We start from the raw sequence: 19,138 nt of genomic DNA, 5'->3' as shown, positions 1-19,138 counted from the left end.
TTTTTTAAAAAAACAAACCAATCTGAAGGTGACACGTGGCAAGTGGTGGGTCCAAACCTTCATGGCATTTGGTGAATTTTACAATTGCTCAGTGGCATTTGATGAAATAGCCGAAGGTTGCACTATATTGCAGTCAAATTTTTGGTAAACATGACACCCAAGTACTTAAAAGAATACTTCCCCTTAGGACAAATTCACCATTTCTCCAGAGTTGCAACTTGAACGTTAGTACTAACTCCACAATATACTCTTTACCAAAATTAGTTATCAAATCGGATTTTTCCCCAAAGTGAGCTTATTTCTAAAAGTATTTTGCAAATTGGTTGCGTGGCAAAACTATTTACCAAACTAAGCTTTCAGGGTAAAACGTTGTCTCGGACAGCGTTTTATGCCCTGGTTTTAAAAAAAAAAAATCAATTTGTAAAACGCTGTCTGGGACAGCGTTTTACGTACAAAATTTTTTGTTCTACATAAAACGCTGTCTCATATAACGTTTTTCTACTAGACTGCAATACCAGCAGCCAGCAGGCTTTCTTCTCTAATTTCTGCCCTATTTCTGCCCCCAACACACCACCCCCAGCCATCAATAAGCCACCACCCTCAACCACCACCCCCACCACCAACCCCTACCGTCGACCACCATTAACCACCACCTCCCACCACTTTCAACCACCCTTATGCACTTCAAAACACTCCAACCACCCCCAACAACACTACAACCACCTCCACCACCAGCCCCAACCTTACCACCACCGTCAACCACCACCAACAGCACTACAACCACCATGAACCACCACATTAACCACCACGGGCCATCGCTTCTACGCGTTTCTCATTATGGAGCCTAAATGTCTTGTGTTTGATATATATCGGCCTAGAAGGATCTAGACTGACATAAATCCTGTTTAGGGGATTTTTCCCCGCCACGTGGACCAATCAGCACCTGCCACGTGTCAACCACGTGGGCCAATCAGGGGCTGCCACGTGTCATACTCCAGGAGGTCCAACATGGACCAACCATGCTACGCCACGTGGCACCTAGATTGCCTACCTGGAGAACGGTCAACAAGGCCTGAATCCCGAGGCAAGCCCAATCAGTCCTAGGTTTACCATTTAACCTAGTATTGGGCACGTACTTCGAGGCTATAAATACAGTAATTAGTCTTCATTAAAGATATTCAGAATTAATTAATCATCTCACCAAGAGAAGCCTAAACCCTCGTGCATACTACTTGCTAGACCAGACTTAGCATTAATTGCACACCCTGATTGCTCCTCCCCTTAGAGGAACCAGATCACCTTTACTTTGCGCACTTTTTACTCTCAAACACATTCTAACTAGATCGTCGGAGGCGGAGCTCCCACCACTCGGAGTCTCCGTTGTTTTGCAGGTACAAGCGCAAGGATCCCAGTCCCGAAATTGTAACTCTCGAAACAAGTCCGATTTGGACAAATAAGGAAATTAAACTTCAAACCGCACACAGATTCATTCAAAAAACATTTATTATGTTAATAATGTAAGTGTTATATACATCGTTCTAGAATATCCTGCTACAGCAAATAAATCAGATAATACTATCCCGACTCATTTATTCGGGGTAACGGTTCTCTATCCTGTCTATCATCCCTCCGTCTGACACGACGCCGCCTGTAATGAGTAATGGTGGTGAATGGGTCTTGGGGCGGTGGGGGAGTCCGCTGGCTAGACGATGGGTCCTCCTGGGTACCGGTGGGCGCAGTACTGTGGATGATGTAATCCTCTGCGTCTCTAGGTGACGTAGGATCACCTCCATCGCTGCTTTGGCCGAGCTCGAACTGTGAATGGACGGAGTGGCCATCATGACTGTCCCGCTGGTGGACGAGATAGTCGTGACCATATCTCTGTAAGGTAGCGACGCCCATATCTCGCACCCGCTCGACTTGGGCTCTGGTAGGTCCATCTACAAGGGCGACTGATAGTGCATCAACCATCGCCACCATATCCGCCACCTGCAGTAATCATCGATCAGTCAGTTGTATGATATAGAAATTTAAAAATTGAGGACAATAAGTAGAATAAAAGAAACTCACATATCCGCTAATGAAGTCATATGCTAGATGGTAATGTGTGGATAGTGGTGTGTAGCTGGGATTGATGAAACGTCGTGTAATACGCCTGTACCACACCATGTACGAATCGTGAGGATCCATAACGCCCTGCATCAGATCACCTCCAACGACGAACTCCAACCGTTGCTGCCATAGCTCAAGGAAATGTCAATGCTCCAGTGACCAGTTTGTCTCCCCCTTTCCCCGACGGTCAATGTCGTGAAGGCGTACACTAGTGTCAGACTGCTGGGGGATAGGCTGGCATAGTCTAAACCGTCGCATGACTCGGTTGGGTAGGTGACTCTCCACAACCTCGAAACAGATCAGGGGGACCCTGGCACGCCACTCTGCCTGATGATCCAGCAGATGTGCAGGCATGGCATCTACCAAGTTAGGTACATACGGATCCCATGTCATCTGCAATAACACAGCAATAGTAATATCATGAATAGGTTAGTCCACAGACAGTATACATAGTACATAAATGTTTACAAATATCTTTTAAGTTACCACCTGATCCTCGGTGAGTCGGTCAAGGGCGTCTCGGTAGTACGGAAGACCCCTCGCCGCATGCGCATGTGTGAATCTAGGGACCACCCACCTATGGCAACAAATTGTTTTAGTTTGTCATCCAGCAAAATGAAACCGTATGGGGGAAAAAAAGAATGACAAATGTTACAAACCTGCAACTGTACGCCTCATTAGGTGTAGGGAGCGGTGGAGCGATGTACGCCTGGCACTGCTCGTCCCGGTCCTACTTCCCCCGATAATGTACAGCAGGCCTAACTGGTCTGCCTACATGGATATGCTCCCAAGCCCATAACTATAATACCAAAATACAAAACTATGTTAAGTATAACGTAAGTCATTGCCAAACTAGCTTGTGGATAATTAGGTGGATTACCTGAAGCACAATCAGAGTTCCTCCGATATCGACTGAACCACGGTGGGAGGCTCTACATAGGTGGCGATATAACGTCGCCAAACAAGCACTACCTCAGCTGTATCCACGAATATGATCCCAGTCGTGGTATAACAGCTGTAGGTAAATACGCTGGATATGGCTCCCGCTCTTGTTGCCGAACAACACGCCCGATATGAGCAGGAACAAGTATGCTCGAGCGTGTCTCTGAACTGTGGCGTCATCAGCATCCGCAGGCAGCGCACGAAACGTATCGCGTATCTAGCCGGTCCTCAACCCGGAGCCCCTAATCTCGTTGGGACCCGGCTGAACCCCGAGAACCCGGGCTACTAAAACAACGGGATCGACTAACGCATGTCCTGTCACCGCAGTCCCACGTATAGGAAGGCGCGTGAGTATCGCGACGTCCCGCAACGTAACGGTCGCCTCCCCAACAGGTAGATGGAAAGAATGTGTCTCTTGTCTCCATCTCTCCACTAGCGCAGTGACAAGCGCTCGATCGATCTCTCTGAACGCCATCCAATGAATACCACCAAAGCCAGCGTACTCGACGTACGCAATAATGCGTGGATCGACAACCTAGTCGCCCATAACCCTGGTAGTGTAGTGCCTGCAACAAGCATCTTTGCTACATCAACCTGAAAAAAACATTGTACGATCGTAATTAATATTAGATAGTACATCAATGTATCAAAAAAAAGTACATGAAATAACGGATGAAATATTACCGTCTGGTCCCATATGTTAACGCTTCGATGTCTGTCCTGTAGTGTCAGGGCAGAAGAGTTAACAGGTCCGGGTGTCCTATCTTCTCCGTCCATGATATATGTTCATTAAAAACGTTATATACCAAATACCAACACAATTACTGGATTAATAATTAAACATAAGCTGGACGATTTAAAGGCAAAGACAAAAAATTTCAAACGACATCCAAAGTAGAAAATAGAAATGATCTAAATGTTACTAATGTTACAAACTTTAGAAAATCTGATACAAAATAATTCTACTTTCTATTACTACAACAAATAACAAATACAAACTTAGGTCCAATGTCGGTCTAGATGGACACGTTGTCCGGTTGTGACCCTGCTGGTGACAGCGGTTGCATTTGCTCGGGGGCCGGTTAGTCTCATCAATTTCATTGCGTATGCGCTTTGACCTTGGCTTCCCTTTTCCACGTACCATGCTGCCGTCCGGAATGAGTTTAGGGTCGACGTACTGCGTCCAGGTTTTCTCGCAAGGGATAGGCCAGAATTGTGGTGCATAGGTGTTCGTGTAGGCCTCCAATTGCAGCACAGGGTCCACCCACGGCCGCTCTGATAGTGAATACGTCGCACATACTACTAGAACATGAGAACATGGGAGGTGGAATATCTTTGGTTTGTTGCATGTACCCGTTCTCAACTGAAAGTTAACAGTATGTTTATAGCCTCCTTTACTACCAAGTCGCTCTCCCCTTTCTGTTGTAACTTGGTAAATATGCAATCGGCGGTTATACGCATCCACTCTATGATATCTGGCTTTTGCGCTGTTCTTCTCCAGAATGGCAGTGACCTTGGGGGGGTATGCAAGTCCCTGTTCAGACCTAGCCTCAAATGACTCCCTTCTTAAAGTGAAATACTTGTTAACTCTGTGGAAAGTTAACTCGACAAGGGACATGATCGGTAGAAACTGAGCTCCCTTCAACACATTGCTAAATGTTTCAGAGAAGTTTGTAGTACATATCCCATATCTGCGACCAGCGTCGTGAAAGAGAGACCACATAGTGAACGAGACTTGACCAATATACTCCATGGCCTTGGTACATGCCTCACCGATGAAACACAGATCAGCTTGAAGTTTTCTTGCCTTTGGTACGCCGCAGCCTTGAACATATCTCTCATGTCGTTGCTTTGCACGTGAGTCTTCAAGTTAGAAGCTATGTGGCGAACACAAAACCTGTGATAGGCTCGCGGCTCGGTGAATCCAACGTTAGGATCATCATTGCTGCAATGATCCCAGGATGTCGATCAGATATAACACAGAGGCCATCTCGTTGCGTGACATGAACCCGAATGTAACCCAGGAACCAAGACCATCTGGAAGTGTTTTCCCCTTCAACCACCGCAAATGCTAGCGGAAATACTTGGAAGCTTGCATCCACACTTGTAGCAACCAACAATGTTCCTTTATACTTTCCGTACAAGTGCGTCACATCGATACAGATAACAGGCATACAATGTTTAAAACCGTAGATACAAGGACCGAAGGCCCAAAACACTCATTCAAACACTTCCATGTTGCTGTAGTATACATCGTCCATCTGAGCTTTGTGTTTCCATACGACACGTGATCCCGGGTTTGACTGTTGGAGTGCTTACATAAAGTGCGGAAGTCTGCCGTAAGAACTCTCCCAATCCCCAAATATTTCAACTATAGCTTTCTCCTTGGCATACCATGCTCTTTGATACGGAACATCAAAATGAAATTGCTTGGAGATGAGTTCCTGTATGAATTCAACTTTCAAGGACGGATCTTTCCGCACAAAGGACTTCACATACTCTGATATTATGGACGAATCCAAGTGTGGGTGATCAGTAGATAGTACTTCAGTGACACAGTTCTCCCGGTGTGGGCCTTTGTACGTGACTAGGGTAAAGCCACACGAGTGCTCACTTGATTTGGTACCCCGTAGCATCCAACCACATTTCTTCTTGCATCGCAAATGAAGGACACTCTCATTCGATGTCACTGTGGTGTAGAATTGATTCCTCTGAATAGAATACATCTTCACCATTTCTTGAAGCATTTTCTTACTTTCAAAATACATCCCCTTCTCAAATTCTCCCTCGGGAACAAACGATGTATGGCTACCCGATTCGGCCCAATACTGATCAACTTCATAGTTCTCGTTTACCTAACTGAACCAAGGTACGAGAGTTCTAACCAGGGGCTCGCCAACTTCCATGTGTGCAGGTTCAACATCCATGTTCTGAAGTCCATCTTCCTCCTCTCCGCTCTCGGCCTCATCATTTGTATATACATCATACACAGACAATTCGTTATTCACAATAGTTTCAAGATGATTTGGCACAAGTTGAGACGGCGATGCTTGAACATCATCTTGCATAGGCGAATAACTATGCAATTGCGTCGGTGAAGGTGTGACGGTGTTTGATGTCGAAGGCCCAAGTTGGCCGGTCATTGCCACATATGCCCCCCCATATACAGGTGAAGCTATATGAGAACTAAACGGCATGTGAAATTGATCGTCGTGCAGCATTTGACTGAAAGATCCCATCCCATATTCAGTTGATGGAATGTCGTGTGAGGGCACTTGGAAGGGCTCTGTGTTGTAATCGGAAATATATGTAGATTGTTGTTCAGGCCGAGTACTTTGTTGGTTACATATAGGCACAATTTCTACATATATCTCAGTGGGAACACCCTTCATTGCAACAACGCTCCTCAAAGCTTTCAAATGTTTATTCGTAGAAACAGGTAACACTTGAACCCCATTGCCAGTCTCAAACCTCATTTTAATGTTTAGTTCAACATTCCTTGGGTTTGAACCAATACTACTATGAACCTCGTTCATCAAATCATTGAAAGTCATGTTCGGTTCAAGTGTTAGTGGTTCCATATTTCCTCCACTATACTCGACACGGGGTCCATCGAACAAAATTTCACCTCCCCACCGTCATAACAAAACTACATTTTGTGCAGCCATATTCTACATAACAACCAAAACACATTACACTTAAAGGCACTAAATCATCCCTAAATCACCATAATTAAACAACAATGTACATACTTTACAAATTAACACAACTTAGAAGCACTAAATCAACATTAATAAACAACAATGTAGGTTATCACAATCACTCAAAAATCAACAATTATCAACCACTATCAACAATTATCAACAATTATCTACACTAACAATTCAACATTTCCAACAATTTTCTACACTAACAATTCAACAATACCAACAATTTTCAACGCTAACAATTCAACATAATCAACAATAACAATTCAACATTATCAACACTAACAATTCAACATTATCAACACTAACAATTCAACATTATTAAGATTTTAACCACAATTCCAAAAACAATTCAACATAATCAACAATAACAATTCAACATAATCAACAATAACAATTCAACTTTATCAACACTAACAATTCAACATCATCAACACTAACATTCACAAAAAATATCAACCATTATAAAAACTCTAGATTTTAAAAACCTAAGAGAGAGGGGGCAAGTACCTAATTCGACAAGGAAGTGAAGAGAGCTGCGTCGTTGGCTAGCGGTGGTCGGCATGAGACGATGGTGGGGGAGGGGGGATTTGGGTTGCGTGACAGAGCTTGAGTGAGAGAGAGATTGGGTTAGGGGATTGGAATGAGGGAATGTGAGGAAGAAGCGGGGAATGAGAGGAAGAAGACGTTGCCTCTGTTCAACGATAAAAACGCTGACTGAGGCAGCGTTTCATTAAACAGGTAAAACAGTCAGCGTTTTACCTTATTTAAATTTTTTTTTATTTCACATTTCCAGCATAACAAGTTACGAATTTTTTTTTTAAAAAATAGTCAATAGGTAAAACGCTGTCCCAGACAACGTTTTACAAATTGAATTTTTTTTTTAAAAAAAAAACCAGGGCATAAAACGCTGTCCGAGACGGCGTTTTTGCCTGGAAGCTTATTTGGTAAATAGTTTTGTCACGCAACCAATTTGCAAAATTCTTGTAAGAATAGACTCAATTTGGAGAAATTTCCTGTCAAATCACTGCCTCACAAACCCAATATCACCCCAAAAAGAGTATCAAATCATCAGCAAACCAAACATGGGTTGTATTGAGCTTTTTACACTTTGGGTGAAACTTAAACATTTTGTTCTGATAAAGTCTGTTGTATTAGCTATTTGTTGCCACGTCTTCTTCTCTAATTTACTCCAGTTTTCAAGTTCTGAAGCATCTTCTTCTCATTTTCAATCAAAACAGAATTATCAAAATCTAGAGCCGATTTCTTTTGGATATCAAGTGATTGAATTTTAGTGTGCTCAAATCTTTGAGTTGTATTCTGAAATAAAGTATTCAAATATTTCAATACAAGATATCCATGACCAATTTGGTAGCGATAGATGTATTGCGGGATAAAGATTGGATGGTTAAGTATAAAAGATCAATCTGTCATGAGAGAAGTGATTCTAATCTAACAATTCCTCAGATGATATTATTGTTTTTTGTACTAGTTTTTAGTAATGATACATTCTTAGAATTGTTATATGCAAATTTGTTATTATGCCCTTGTAATTTTTTTTGACAGTGATTTCACTTCTCCGTTTTAGGTATTTGATTGTTAATATGGCATTGAAGATATTAACCGCAGAAGAGAGAAATCATCTATATGAAAGAATGCGTAGATGTATAGTTTGTATTCGAAATGAGAGAGAACTTTATGGTGGAGGAGTTTTTGCAGAGGTTCGTTCTAAACAAATGATATTGACATGTGCTCATGTTGCACACGGAAAAAAAAAATTGCGGATCGATTGTTTTGATAGAAAAAGTGATTTGGCAATTTTGGATGTTGTAAACAAACTTGAAGGCGGTTTTCAGTGTGCTCAACTTCTTGAAGAGAATGATATGATTATGGATTTAAGGCTTCAGAGACTCACTTCATTGGTCATCCAGGACGCCTAGCTTTTTCTTACAATGTCGGTAATATCTCTTGTGTGGAAAGAACATGCGGAAACATTTATCATGAGTTGCAGCTAGGTGTTTCGCCGGATTTTCCAAGAGAATCAAATCCACTCTTTGTTGATGATTTCAGAGGGCTTAGTGCTTCATTGAGATTGATTCAAGCTAAAAATCTTCACGGTGGGGGTAGATTTGGTGGTACCGGGGCCCCTTTTTTGAATAGCAATGGGCATATTGTAGGGTTATATAGCTTTACACATTATGAAGAAGATTATGCTATTCAAGTTGCTGAAATTCAGAAAGCATTGATGTCTGTAAGGCATTAATCTTTGACAAGTAGTAGTAAAGATTCTAATTAGCTAAGCAAAGTAGTATAAATAGGAGTAGAGTAGTATGTGTAAGAAAATCTGTATTCGATCATTTGTAACACATTAACTTCAATCTATCAATTAACTTGTCTTCTATTGTTGTGTTTTCTTGCTTTGTTTGAGCTGTTAGTCTAACCTTGAGGGCGTAGTACGTTGCATCCCCTGTCTTTTTGACATCTTATCCTTGTCAATTCTTCACTGTTGTTCGTTATGAAGTTTGGTGTGCAGTTCTCAGCTTCTGTTGTCTTACTGCTGTCCATTTCTTCTTCTGGTAGATTTATGACGCTTCTTTTGTAGTAGAAACATATTAACTTGATGGGTAATATTTTTCATTAAATATGTCCATGCTGCTGTACTTTTCGGCTTGTTTCCATATTTTTGTTTGCTAACCTTCGTCATTGTTATTGTTGTAATATTCTTGACAGGCATCATGTTTCTTGGAGCTCTTGTAAACCTGATTTCTTACCTATTGCCATGACTTGTTGGAAGTTTAGGACTCACCTCTTTAACATTGCTGTACTGTTATGGCATTTGCAGAGACATGGGTTACAAGTTGAGCTCCTCCAGCCTCTATTATACTAGCATCTCTGAAGTTCATCTAGTTTTACGTTTTCTTATGCAGGATCTTCTCTGTACTGGGCTTTCATAGCATTTATTGATCTGCTTCTATTTTTGTTTGATATTATTTTTGCTGTCACGATAGCTAATATGTTACCTGGATAAGACTTGCTGATCCTGTTTTGTATTTTTTTTGTCAACTATAATGTTTCACCTTTATACATTTTCTTAATATCCTAATTTTTTTTTCAAGTGATTACCTCGAGTTCCTCACTGTGGTGGAAGTTTTCTTGTTGACCATGCTGCTCACTGCCGGTATGTTCTGAGCCTCTCATGCCCTATCAGGTAGCTGTTCCTGCAGGATGGAAAAAGGCTCCAGGGGGGGGGGGGGGGGTTGATTACTTGACATTTATAAATCTACACAAGCCATTGATTTTATCACATGCCATTATTTCTTCCCCTTAGATGACATTGCTAATGTAATTATTGAGCTGTTATTGGCAGGTCAAATAGCAATTCTTTGTGGTAGTATGCTTGGATTCTGCAAGGGAGAATGTTGCTGCCTTTTGGATGATCCATGAATTGATAATAAGTCCGATTCTACGCCACTCTTGATGTTCTATGATAGCTCAGATTATGTTATTCAATCCACTGTTGTGCTTCATTGAGTTTAGTACAGGTCTCTACAGGAGTTATACCCTTTAAGGTTTGATCATTCCCTGGGTATTGGTGGTACCTGGAGAAGATATACTATTAGGATAAACAGCCAATGATAAATTTTGGTATAGACTTGTGTGGTTGAGAAACTTGAGATTCAGAGAAGTATTATAAGGATAGGTAAGGTACTTTAGTCATCGACAATAGGGGTAATGAGGATGCGTAAAGATTTACATCATTTAATGTTCATAATAAGGGTATGGAACAGCACGTTGTCTTGTATTTGTATAAAAATTGAATCCGGATTTCGTAACTATCAGGTTAATCATGAATAGATCTGAGAGCTGTGTAGCTATCATTTTGCAGGAGGGTGTTATGAGTCATCTTGCTGTCATAAGCATATATTGTGCTGTTGGAGTGTCCTTTCCTCGGGAATTCATCTTTGTTGGTAGGTATAGGATGCGACAGAAGTAAGGCTTTTCTCTGCTTATGGTTTCTAGTAATGTCACTTAGGTGGCCTGTTTTTCTTATAGCCTTATTTTCATTGTCAAGGTGTTCTAGATAAACTAGCCTTGTTTGTAATCCTCCAATCACCTTCCTTACATAGTATCCAGCTGAACCAAATCCAAGTGTACATACAATGGTTGATATTGTTATGCGTGTTCTTTGCTTTCTTTTGTTGTTAAAGTGAGCCTTTGGTTTCATATTCTAGATGATTTATGTCGGGTTCTTTTGTCTAGTATGTAGATTTTGTAGGTATAATTGATGAAATACTACTCCGTAGTATTGATCTTTTGATTGGTTTTTCTGCCTTGTCATTTTCTTATGCCCATCACCTACCTATTTCTATAATCTCCCCCATTGACGATCTATTTACACTATTAAAATATCAAGTGGAAATCATTTGAGTGGGTCAATGGGTATTCTGTAAACATGTACACGAGCGCACACACTGACATGTTCCAATTACAGTTGATAGTTTTTTTTTAGGCCATGAACTACTATATGATTTTTGCATGTTTTGCGTAGTATAGTCCATCGATATGCTATATTACTACTTAACTCTCTGTGATCTTTGTTCCTGATACTTATTTCACATGTTTGACTTTGTGGTGACCTAGATATTTCACCTTGTGCCTTTTTGAGTGTGGTGGAATATTAAAAATTGTTATTTTCTAATTTATTATGTGCCTGATGAGTTGTTTTCCTTCTTTCCTGGTATTTTATGTTACCTTGTAACTGTTTTCTATTACTTGTATAGAGTTTATTCAACTGTTATTTTGTTCAGGGGCTATTCTACCAAGTTACTAATGTTAGATGGCATTTCTTTATTTCACCTTCAGATGCTTGTGATTATAATCTTTGATGAATGTCCTGAGATTGCATAACCTTTTTGTTCTTGTTGATCTATTGATATTTGGCTGATATCATCAGCTTCCTGTTTCCTTCTAGGTTTTCTAGATTTAAAAATTTTCTAAAAACAATGTACTAATATTTCCGAGTTACTTATGTTAGATGGCATTTCTTTATTTCACCTTCAGATGCTTGTGATTATAATCTTTGATGAATGTCCTGATATTAATAACCTTTTTGTTCTTGTTGATCTATTGATATTTGGCTGATATCATCAGCTTCCTGTTTCCTTCTAGGTTTTCTAGTGTTAAAAATTTCGTACCAATATTTTGGCTGATAATATGTCTACTATGTTAATCTTTGTACAACTAGTATCGTATGTCAGGGGGTAGGAGGCCTTCAAAAGGACTATGCTGCAGGCCTGCTGTTGCTAATCTGCTGGACATCTATTAAACTCTTCCTTATCCTTTGAAGAATTTGGTATTCTTGTCTGATTGCGAACAAGGGAGTTGATTAGGGGGTGATGTCGAACTGCTAGATATCGATGAGAAGGCTAATGGTTGGTTTTTTTTTTTAAGTTTAATATTTATTCGAATTTGGGGGATTGAGGTGTGGGCTTGATACAAGCTTCTATTGCTATTAGGATTATGGGTCTGGTAGGCAGTTTTTTTTTTTTTTTTTTTTTTTTATGAATGTTTGTTTAAGGTATAGGTAGCTGCTTTATGCTTTGCATTTGAAATATTGAATTATCCTCATTTTTGTGAAAAATCTGTCTAGTTTCTCTTGTTTAACCTTGGCTATGTTGTGATGGTGTGCTTTGTTATTTATTTTTCTGATTGTATCATGTGTTCCTGAGATCGTATGGCTTCTTGTGGTTTATAGTTTATACCTGGTGCTGTTAATAGTGTGCACAGAACACAGGTGAAAACTACATGATACCTTGGTTGAGTTATTGGTAAAAGTAGTCAAACTGGCCTTCATGTTCTGGTAAGTGCAGTAAGTAAACTAGATTCTTGAGTGCATGTTGTCGTGTACTTCCTGTTTGGAAAACATGGGGACGCTGTGCTCCTTACTGATGGCGATAGTGGTTTGGAAACAGGTACTGGAGTAGTTTTCAAGTGGGGATTTCTCCCTTAGTGCATATGCATTTGCTTTATTCTTGTGTAGTTTCGTTGAATAGTTGGAGAGGGGCTTGTAAGGCATTTAATTACGTAACCTGGTAAATAATAAGGACCAACGACGGCTAGTCTGCCACTTTGATTGTTTCCCACATACATGATACAGAGTAGTGCCTATTTGCTTTGCTCTTGAGTAATTTGAAACCACTTCTAGGACACCTGGGAAGTGTTATCGTCATTTGTGGGCCTTTTATTATTGAGGGCTCACTAGGATTAGTCTGCTTCCATATTTTGAAGCCCTGCACTTACTTTTTCTGGTTGAATTTGAATCGTTGAGCTTTTTCATGAACTATGGACACATGTTTATGATGCTCACTTCGCACTGAATGTTTACCAATGCATACGGAAAAATTGCCTGATTATACTACCTTATGGTCTTTTGGGGAATGAACATTATGTATGTAACTACGTATCATCATGGTTTAATATGCAAAAATCCTAATACATGAACAATATGTCAACACTAGGAGAAAACGAAGAAGTGATGCAATTAAAAAAGCGAAGGGGTTATGAATATGGACTATGTCATAATTGAACCGACATTACTATGTATAATATATAAAAGTAAAAAGTAATTTCATTTTATACTTGCAGTAGCTGGAAACGATAGGTTGCTACATTTTATTCCGCAATCACTTGTGACTCATATTGTTCTTCTTGATTCACTCGACCAAGGTAATTTTGCATTCCACCATAACTTTTTTTTTATTTTTTTTGGACGGGGCATTCCACCATAACTTAATTAAGACTTTTTGAACAGCTGATATTTCAGGCATTTCAACTTGTCCTGACCCAAATCAATCTAAACCGAGTTTGGACAGCTAATGTTTCGAAGAGAAAACATTTTTTTTTTTTTTTTGACAGGAACATCTAAATTCATTATTGTTCTTATTGTTGAGGAGTACTGTAGCATCTATACTAATATACGAGTATTAAAGTAATCCTCAAAATAAAATTCTTAGATTACACATGTTAACACCATATTAAAAAATTTCTCTCGAAATACCTTTTTTTTTATAATCATTTTTTTTCATAAGAAAATAAATAATAATTTTATCAAGATTAAAGATAAGATAGAAAATTTAAAATTTCACATACATAATCCTGTTTTCAATTTGATCGAATTTATTAAATTAAAAAAAATATATATGATAATTCCAATTATTGACAACTAAGTAAATCATTATACAAATTTTATTTTTTATGTTATACATAAAAATAATCCAACTATGTATTAATTAAAAAAAAGCCGAGCATAACTCGGGCATTAACTAGTGTTTAATAAAAAGAAAAAAAGAAAAATAAGCTCGCTTAGCTTGTAATAATATATGGAGTAAATATATAGTATGAGCGTAATATTTTTGTACTAAAAAAAAATTTATAAAGTTGGACTAATTTTCTCTCAAGATCAGAGTATGAGCACATATGCACCTATATGAGAGTTGCATCATTGCAAGACATGAGAAATAGAGAATTATGAGGCTGCGCTAGATTATGTTCATTATTTCGTGAAAATTTCTTGCATGGGATAGTCATACCTCTTTCTATATTTTCTTATGGCGTAGGTTAAATATTGACTTCATATTTCTATTTGATTGAAAAGGCTGTAATTTTTAACTATTATTTACAATTTATAAATGTCTTAAATTGTTATACAAGTAGCATTTTAGCAAAATTTAAGAATAATTTATGCATAACTATTTGTTAAAAAAAATGTAATGCATAACTATAAATTTAACAAGAAATTCAAGCCAAACTAATTGAAGATAAAACTCTATTGCCTTCAGTATATGATAACAAAACTAACTGTACAAACTTGTAGTCTGGTGACTTGTGATCTGAACAACCCACAAGAAGGTCATCACCAAAGTGAAACAAGGAAATATGTTATACTAAATTTCAGACAGTAATAAGACAAACAACGCGTATCTTAAACGTACTAAGAACTAACTATGTATGGATTTCTGAGATCAAGTTGTTCCTATTAAGCAAAAAGAAACTGTAGCAAATAAAAAGGGACTTTTTACGCAGCTATACGTCTTCGGAAGACTAGATTTGTATCTTTAAACTTATCTGAGTTCTGTTGTAAATCACCAGCAGTATGAACCAGAAAGACGGATTTGCCAGTTTTGAGAAGATTCGCATTGTATCCTAACACATGAAGTATTAACACACTTTTGCATCGTTTCTCTTTCTTCTTAGTGCACAAGCTACAAGTAACTGTCTGCCACAAGAAAAGAAACCCGCATTAGAATCTGGATCAAGTTTTCTCTGCCAAACTGCTGAGTAAATATAAGAAAAGCATCTTCCAATCACAACGTAAAGACAGGAGCAAAATTAAGCATGGCTTACAAAACTTATAAATAAAAAATTCCCAAAAATGTTTCAGGGCAAGGCACATTTGAAAACTAAACCTGGACTTTTTCAACAATGCCCTGACAAGTCAACAGCATAAATTTTTAAGTCTAAGATTTTCAGTGTATGTAGTTGTATTCAGTCAAATTGTGTAACTTACATGAAGCAAAAGGATCTTTCTTTCTCTCCGTGTCATGCAGCAAAATAACCTTATGATATAAAGTGCTATTGTAACATTCTATAGTTATCTCATTGCATTAAGACCAATAAGACAAGCTTCATATTGAACCAGCAATAATATCGCCAAGTTTCTTTAGCTGTCAGTACAGCAGAAGATGCTGTTCTCAGTTGCAGAATGCTATTAATCTCCAGATGAACCCTGAACATATTGAAGACTGTAATACTAAGATTGTGCAGATTAAAGAAAGATTTAGAAGGAAAGTAACGCAGAGTTGGTTTGCTGGTCTTATCTACAGTATTTGGCAGCAGAGAAACAAGGTGGTGTAGGAGAAATGCCTTTGAAGGCCTGATCAGAGATTTGATGTTTGATATCTTCCAGAGAATCAGTTTTGTTATGCCTGTTAAGACCAGCAGGAATAACATGAATTGGTTCAAATGTATGTTTTGTAATTAGTTTTGGTGCTGGGGTTTTGTTTCCCCTGGTTTTTGTTTGATGATGTTGTACAGTCTGCTTCAGTTGGCAGAGTTTTGATTGTATTTGTTTTGAGTTGTTAACAATATCTTACTTTTTCAATAAACCAAAAAAAAAAAAGGAAAAAAAAAATTACTAATGACACCAAGTAGTTTTGCTAGTTCAATCAAATTCCAAGGTAACACATTTGAATTCTTTATGACCTGTGCACTTCAGATGCATCAATATCATTGTTCCATAATTCCCTCAGCAAGATAATGCATTCTGCTATTAATAGCAAGAAGTCCATAGATCAGTCAACAGCAAGAACCAAGGTTTCCAGTCCAAACCATCCATATATGAACCAGTCAGTACAAACTACAAATTAAATTATATCTGATATTGAGGAAACAAGACAAATTCAATATGTGACAAAATGGTTCTTTTGACCACTTCCCTATTGAAATAAGAGCACTGGAGCAACTAGAAAGGACATTCGCACTACACCTGTAACAAACCTAATTCTACCAGAACATAGATACCATGCAGAAGCCAATAGCTACCCCGAAGAAAACAGAATAATATATTAAACTTGTTTGTCGCTCTCAAGCATTTGATTTCGGATTCTCATTCTCAGCCACGCCAAGTGCCAAATTCAAAATCCCAGGATTCACAAAGACTTTAACCTTCCTCACTCCTCAAATTTAGAATCCAACTTTGCCTTAACACCTTAGTTATAAGTTATGCAATCCTCAGTTTCTCCTTCTCTCTTAATAAAATCATATTCTCTTCTCTCAGGTTGTGAACAGCCAAACCAGGAGTAGGTAATGGCAACTCTACGCAAGCAGTTGAACATGTTGGTGAGCAGTCAGAAGATAGGATACTTGGCAGGCTAACAGATGCACATATCAACTCTTTCTGACCTATGCTCAGCTCTTTTCCCTAAAAAGTAGAAATTAATATTCAATTTTTGTGAATAAGACCAGACTTCAAATTTATCCCCCTCTAAATATCCATTATTTGTGAAAAAGACTAGACTTCAAATTAAAGAACTACAATTGGGGAAATTTTCGACTTATATGTATGCAGTAGGCCTTATAGCTTCAGGTTTCATGCCAAAGGAATAATGTAATATAGGAGCAAATGTTATAGCTACTGTACTGGTTGTCATGTGAATGTTGAAGCTATTTTGGTTGAGAATATTTAATGAAGACTTTGTCTAAAGTTGGAATAATATTGTTTGAAGATAATTGACTCTGACTAATGAAAAGGAAGAATAAAAAAGAGGATTGATCAATATGATCATAATATGCAATTGCATTAGTTGTATTCGTGTCTAGATTGTGTTACAGATTGTGGTTTAAACATAAGCCTAAATTTGATCGCTACACCAAATTGAAATATCTGGATCCCCTCTTCCCATAGTAAAACAACGTAATAAAACAGAGACTAACAGATATTTCAAATTTTAATTCTTCTAACAATGGCTCATATAGCCATATTCACGAGTAATCATTAAAAGATCAACCATCTAAGAAAAGTATTTTCAACAGTTTTTGGCAACATTAGCCAAAATACATCACTTGTTCATGGTTGTAACAAAAACATGATCTTCAGATTCTCATCCTCGAGACCTCGACAACAGCACAATTCCACCCCCCCTCCCCCCCTCTACATTAAAAGGGACACCAAGTGCACTTTTGCTTTGGCTATGCCATTTTCGAATTAATTCAAATACAATCGGTTCTCAGTTTAATTCCAGCAGTAAATTAGCGATATTCATCATGATGCTAATTAACTATATGCTTAATTGCTAAATCCCCCACAAACTATATGCTTATCATAACTTCAAACTTCACAAATTAATCAAATTCCAACCACTTATAATTACAAACTTGCTAATTAACACACGCAAACAAAACCATATCATAATTGCAATCATTAGAAAGCTGGAAACATGCACAATCCAAGTCTACGAACTTCAATAACAAGCACAACTAATCTAATTATAATCAAAAGCCATGATTACTAATATAAAGAACTCGAAAATACAGTAAAGTAAATTATACCAGCATCATCAGAATGTTTGGACCGTTTAATCCTAGCAAGCTGAAGCTGAGTATCCATCAACAATTTCATCCTCTGATACTCCAAATCCTTAGTAAATTGCATTCTATGCTTCTCTAAATCAATCAATTGCTCTTGCTTTACTGTTTCTACTCTCTCATACACTTCTCCGAACCTCATTATCGCCTCCGCCAACTGCCTACATCCATTGTTGAAACCTTCATCCTCTACTCTACTATCTCTTCTCTCTCTCCCACCGCTATCGCTCGATGTGCCGGTTCGCTCCGATGACTCTCTTTCTCTCTCCTCCGACGACTCATGCGCCTCCACCTCGGCTGCTGCTGCAATAACAGCCGCAAACTGTTGCCGGAAAAACGAATCATCAACAGGCACCGGCCGCTTTCGTTTCAACGCCGACCTCGGAGCAACGGGAAACTTCGTCAGCGCCGTCGTCGTCGACGGAGTATCCGGCGATATTTTCCGACCAGAGGAGAGAGGTTTTTCGCCGTCGCCGGAGATGAGGAAATCGAGGCGGGAGAAAAACGGCCATGGACTAACGTAACCGCCGGAAGAATCAACAGTCTTAGATTTTTCGATCTTGTACTTCTTCTTCAACGTGTCGATGCGATTTTTGCACTGGATGTCGGTGCGCCGGCGCCGGTAACCGGCGGAGTTAACGGCGGCGGCGACTTCGAGCCATTGGTGTTGACGGAGGTTACCGCGATTAAGTGCGAGGTGGTGGGAGCCCCAAGCCTCGATGAGAGCGTGTGTCGCATCTTCCGACCAGCAATCTTCCCGGAGAACGGGGGAAGCGCGGGTGAGAGTTCCCGGCAATGGTTGAGGTCGTGGTCGGAGCGCCGGCGACGGTGAGATTCCGTCGGCGTTGGTGGCCATGGAAAGTTGCCGGCAAGATGATTAAGGGGGTGTAGGAGAGAGAGAATAATAATGAGGGAATTTTGTTTTGTGAGAAATTGTTTTTTAGGAAGGAATTATGGTTTGTGATCGGCGGGGAGAAAAGGTGGGGGTGATATGGTAACTGGGCTGGGTTTAGTAAGGCATTGCCCTCCTCACTTAAAAACTTCAAAATATAGTTATCTAGGCCCTATTTGACAAAAGTAGCGATAGCGGGTAACCTTTAGCGGTTAGGTAGCGGGCAGCTGTTAAAGTAGCGAGTAGCTGTTAATTAGTAGTGGGTAGAGGTTAGCTGTCTAAATAACGGTTGATAGTATGAGTGTTCGGAAAAATTAGCGGTTACAATATTAAAATATATTAA

The 19,138-nt window shown here is 39.1% G+C and overlaps 1 protein-coding gene and 1 long non-coding RNA gene across 4 annotated transcripts; one reads left to right on the top strand and one right to left on the bottom strand.

Moving 5' to 3' along the window:
* Positions 1-7,802: 7,802 nt before the first annotated feature.
* LOC110691149 lies at positions 7,803-9,811 on the top strand. The gene is made up of 2 exons (XR_002505216.1): positions 7,803-8,202; positions 8,350-9,811. It is a non-coding gene; the product is annotated as an uncharacterized LOC110691149 (long non-coding RNA).
* A 4,746-nt stretch (positions 9,812-14,557) lies between these two features.
* LOC110691148 (trihelix transcription factor ASIL2-like) lies at positions 14,558-19,138 on the bottom strand. Of its 3 annotated transcripts, none has more exons than XM_021868064.1 (2): positions 17,868-19,134; positions 14,558-15,032 (listed from the first exon to the last, which is right to left on the bottom strand). In XM_021868064.1, exons 1-2 carry the CDS (start codon positions 18,757-18,759, stop codon positions 14,836-14,838), a joined length of 1,089 nt encoding a protein of 362 aa, XP_021723756.1. In that variant the 5' UTR covers positions 18,760-19,134; the 3' UTR covers positions 14,558-14,835. The 3 variants fall into 3 exon arrangements, with proteins under 3 accessions (XP_021723756.1, XP_021723758.1, XP_021723757.1); XM_021868066.1 differs by having other exon boundaries at positions 14,558-15,036; positions 17,868-19,126; XM_021868065.1 differs by lacking the exon at positions 14,558-15,032 and adding an exon at positions 15,073-16,740 and having other exon boundaries at positions 17,868-19,138.

The sequence above is a fragment of the Chenopodium quinoa genome, unplaced genomic scaffold (assembly GCF_001683475.1).
Source record: "Chenopodium quinoa cultivar QQ74 unplaced genomic scaffold, ASM168347v1, whole genome shotgun sequence".
In the NCBI taxonomy this organism is placed as follows: Eukaryota; Viridiplantae; Streptophyta; class Magnoliopsida; order Caryophyllales; family Amaranthaceae; genus Chenopodium; species Chenopodium quinoa.
The sequence above is the reverse complement of the archived record's forward strand: the minus strand, read 5'-3'. Positions and strand labels throughout refer to the sequence as shown.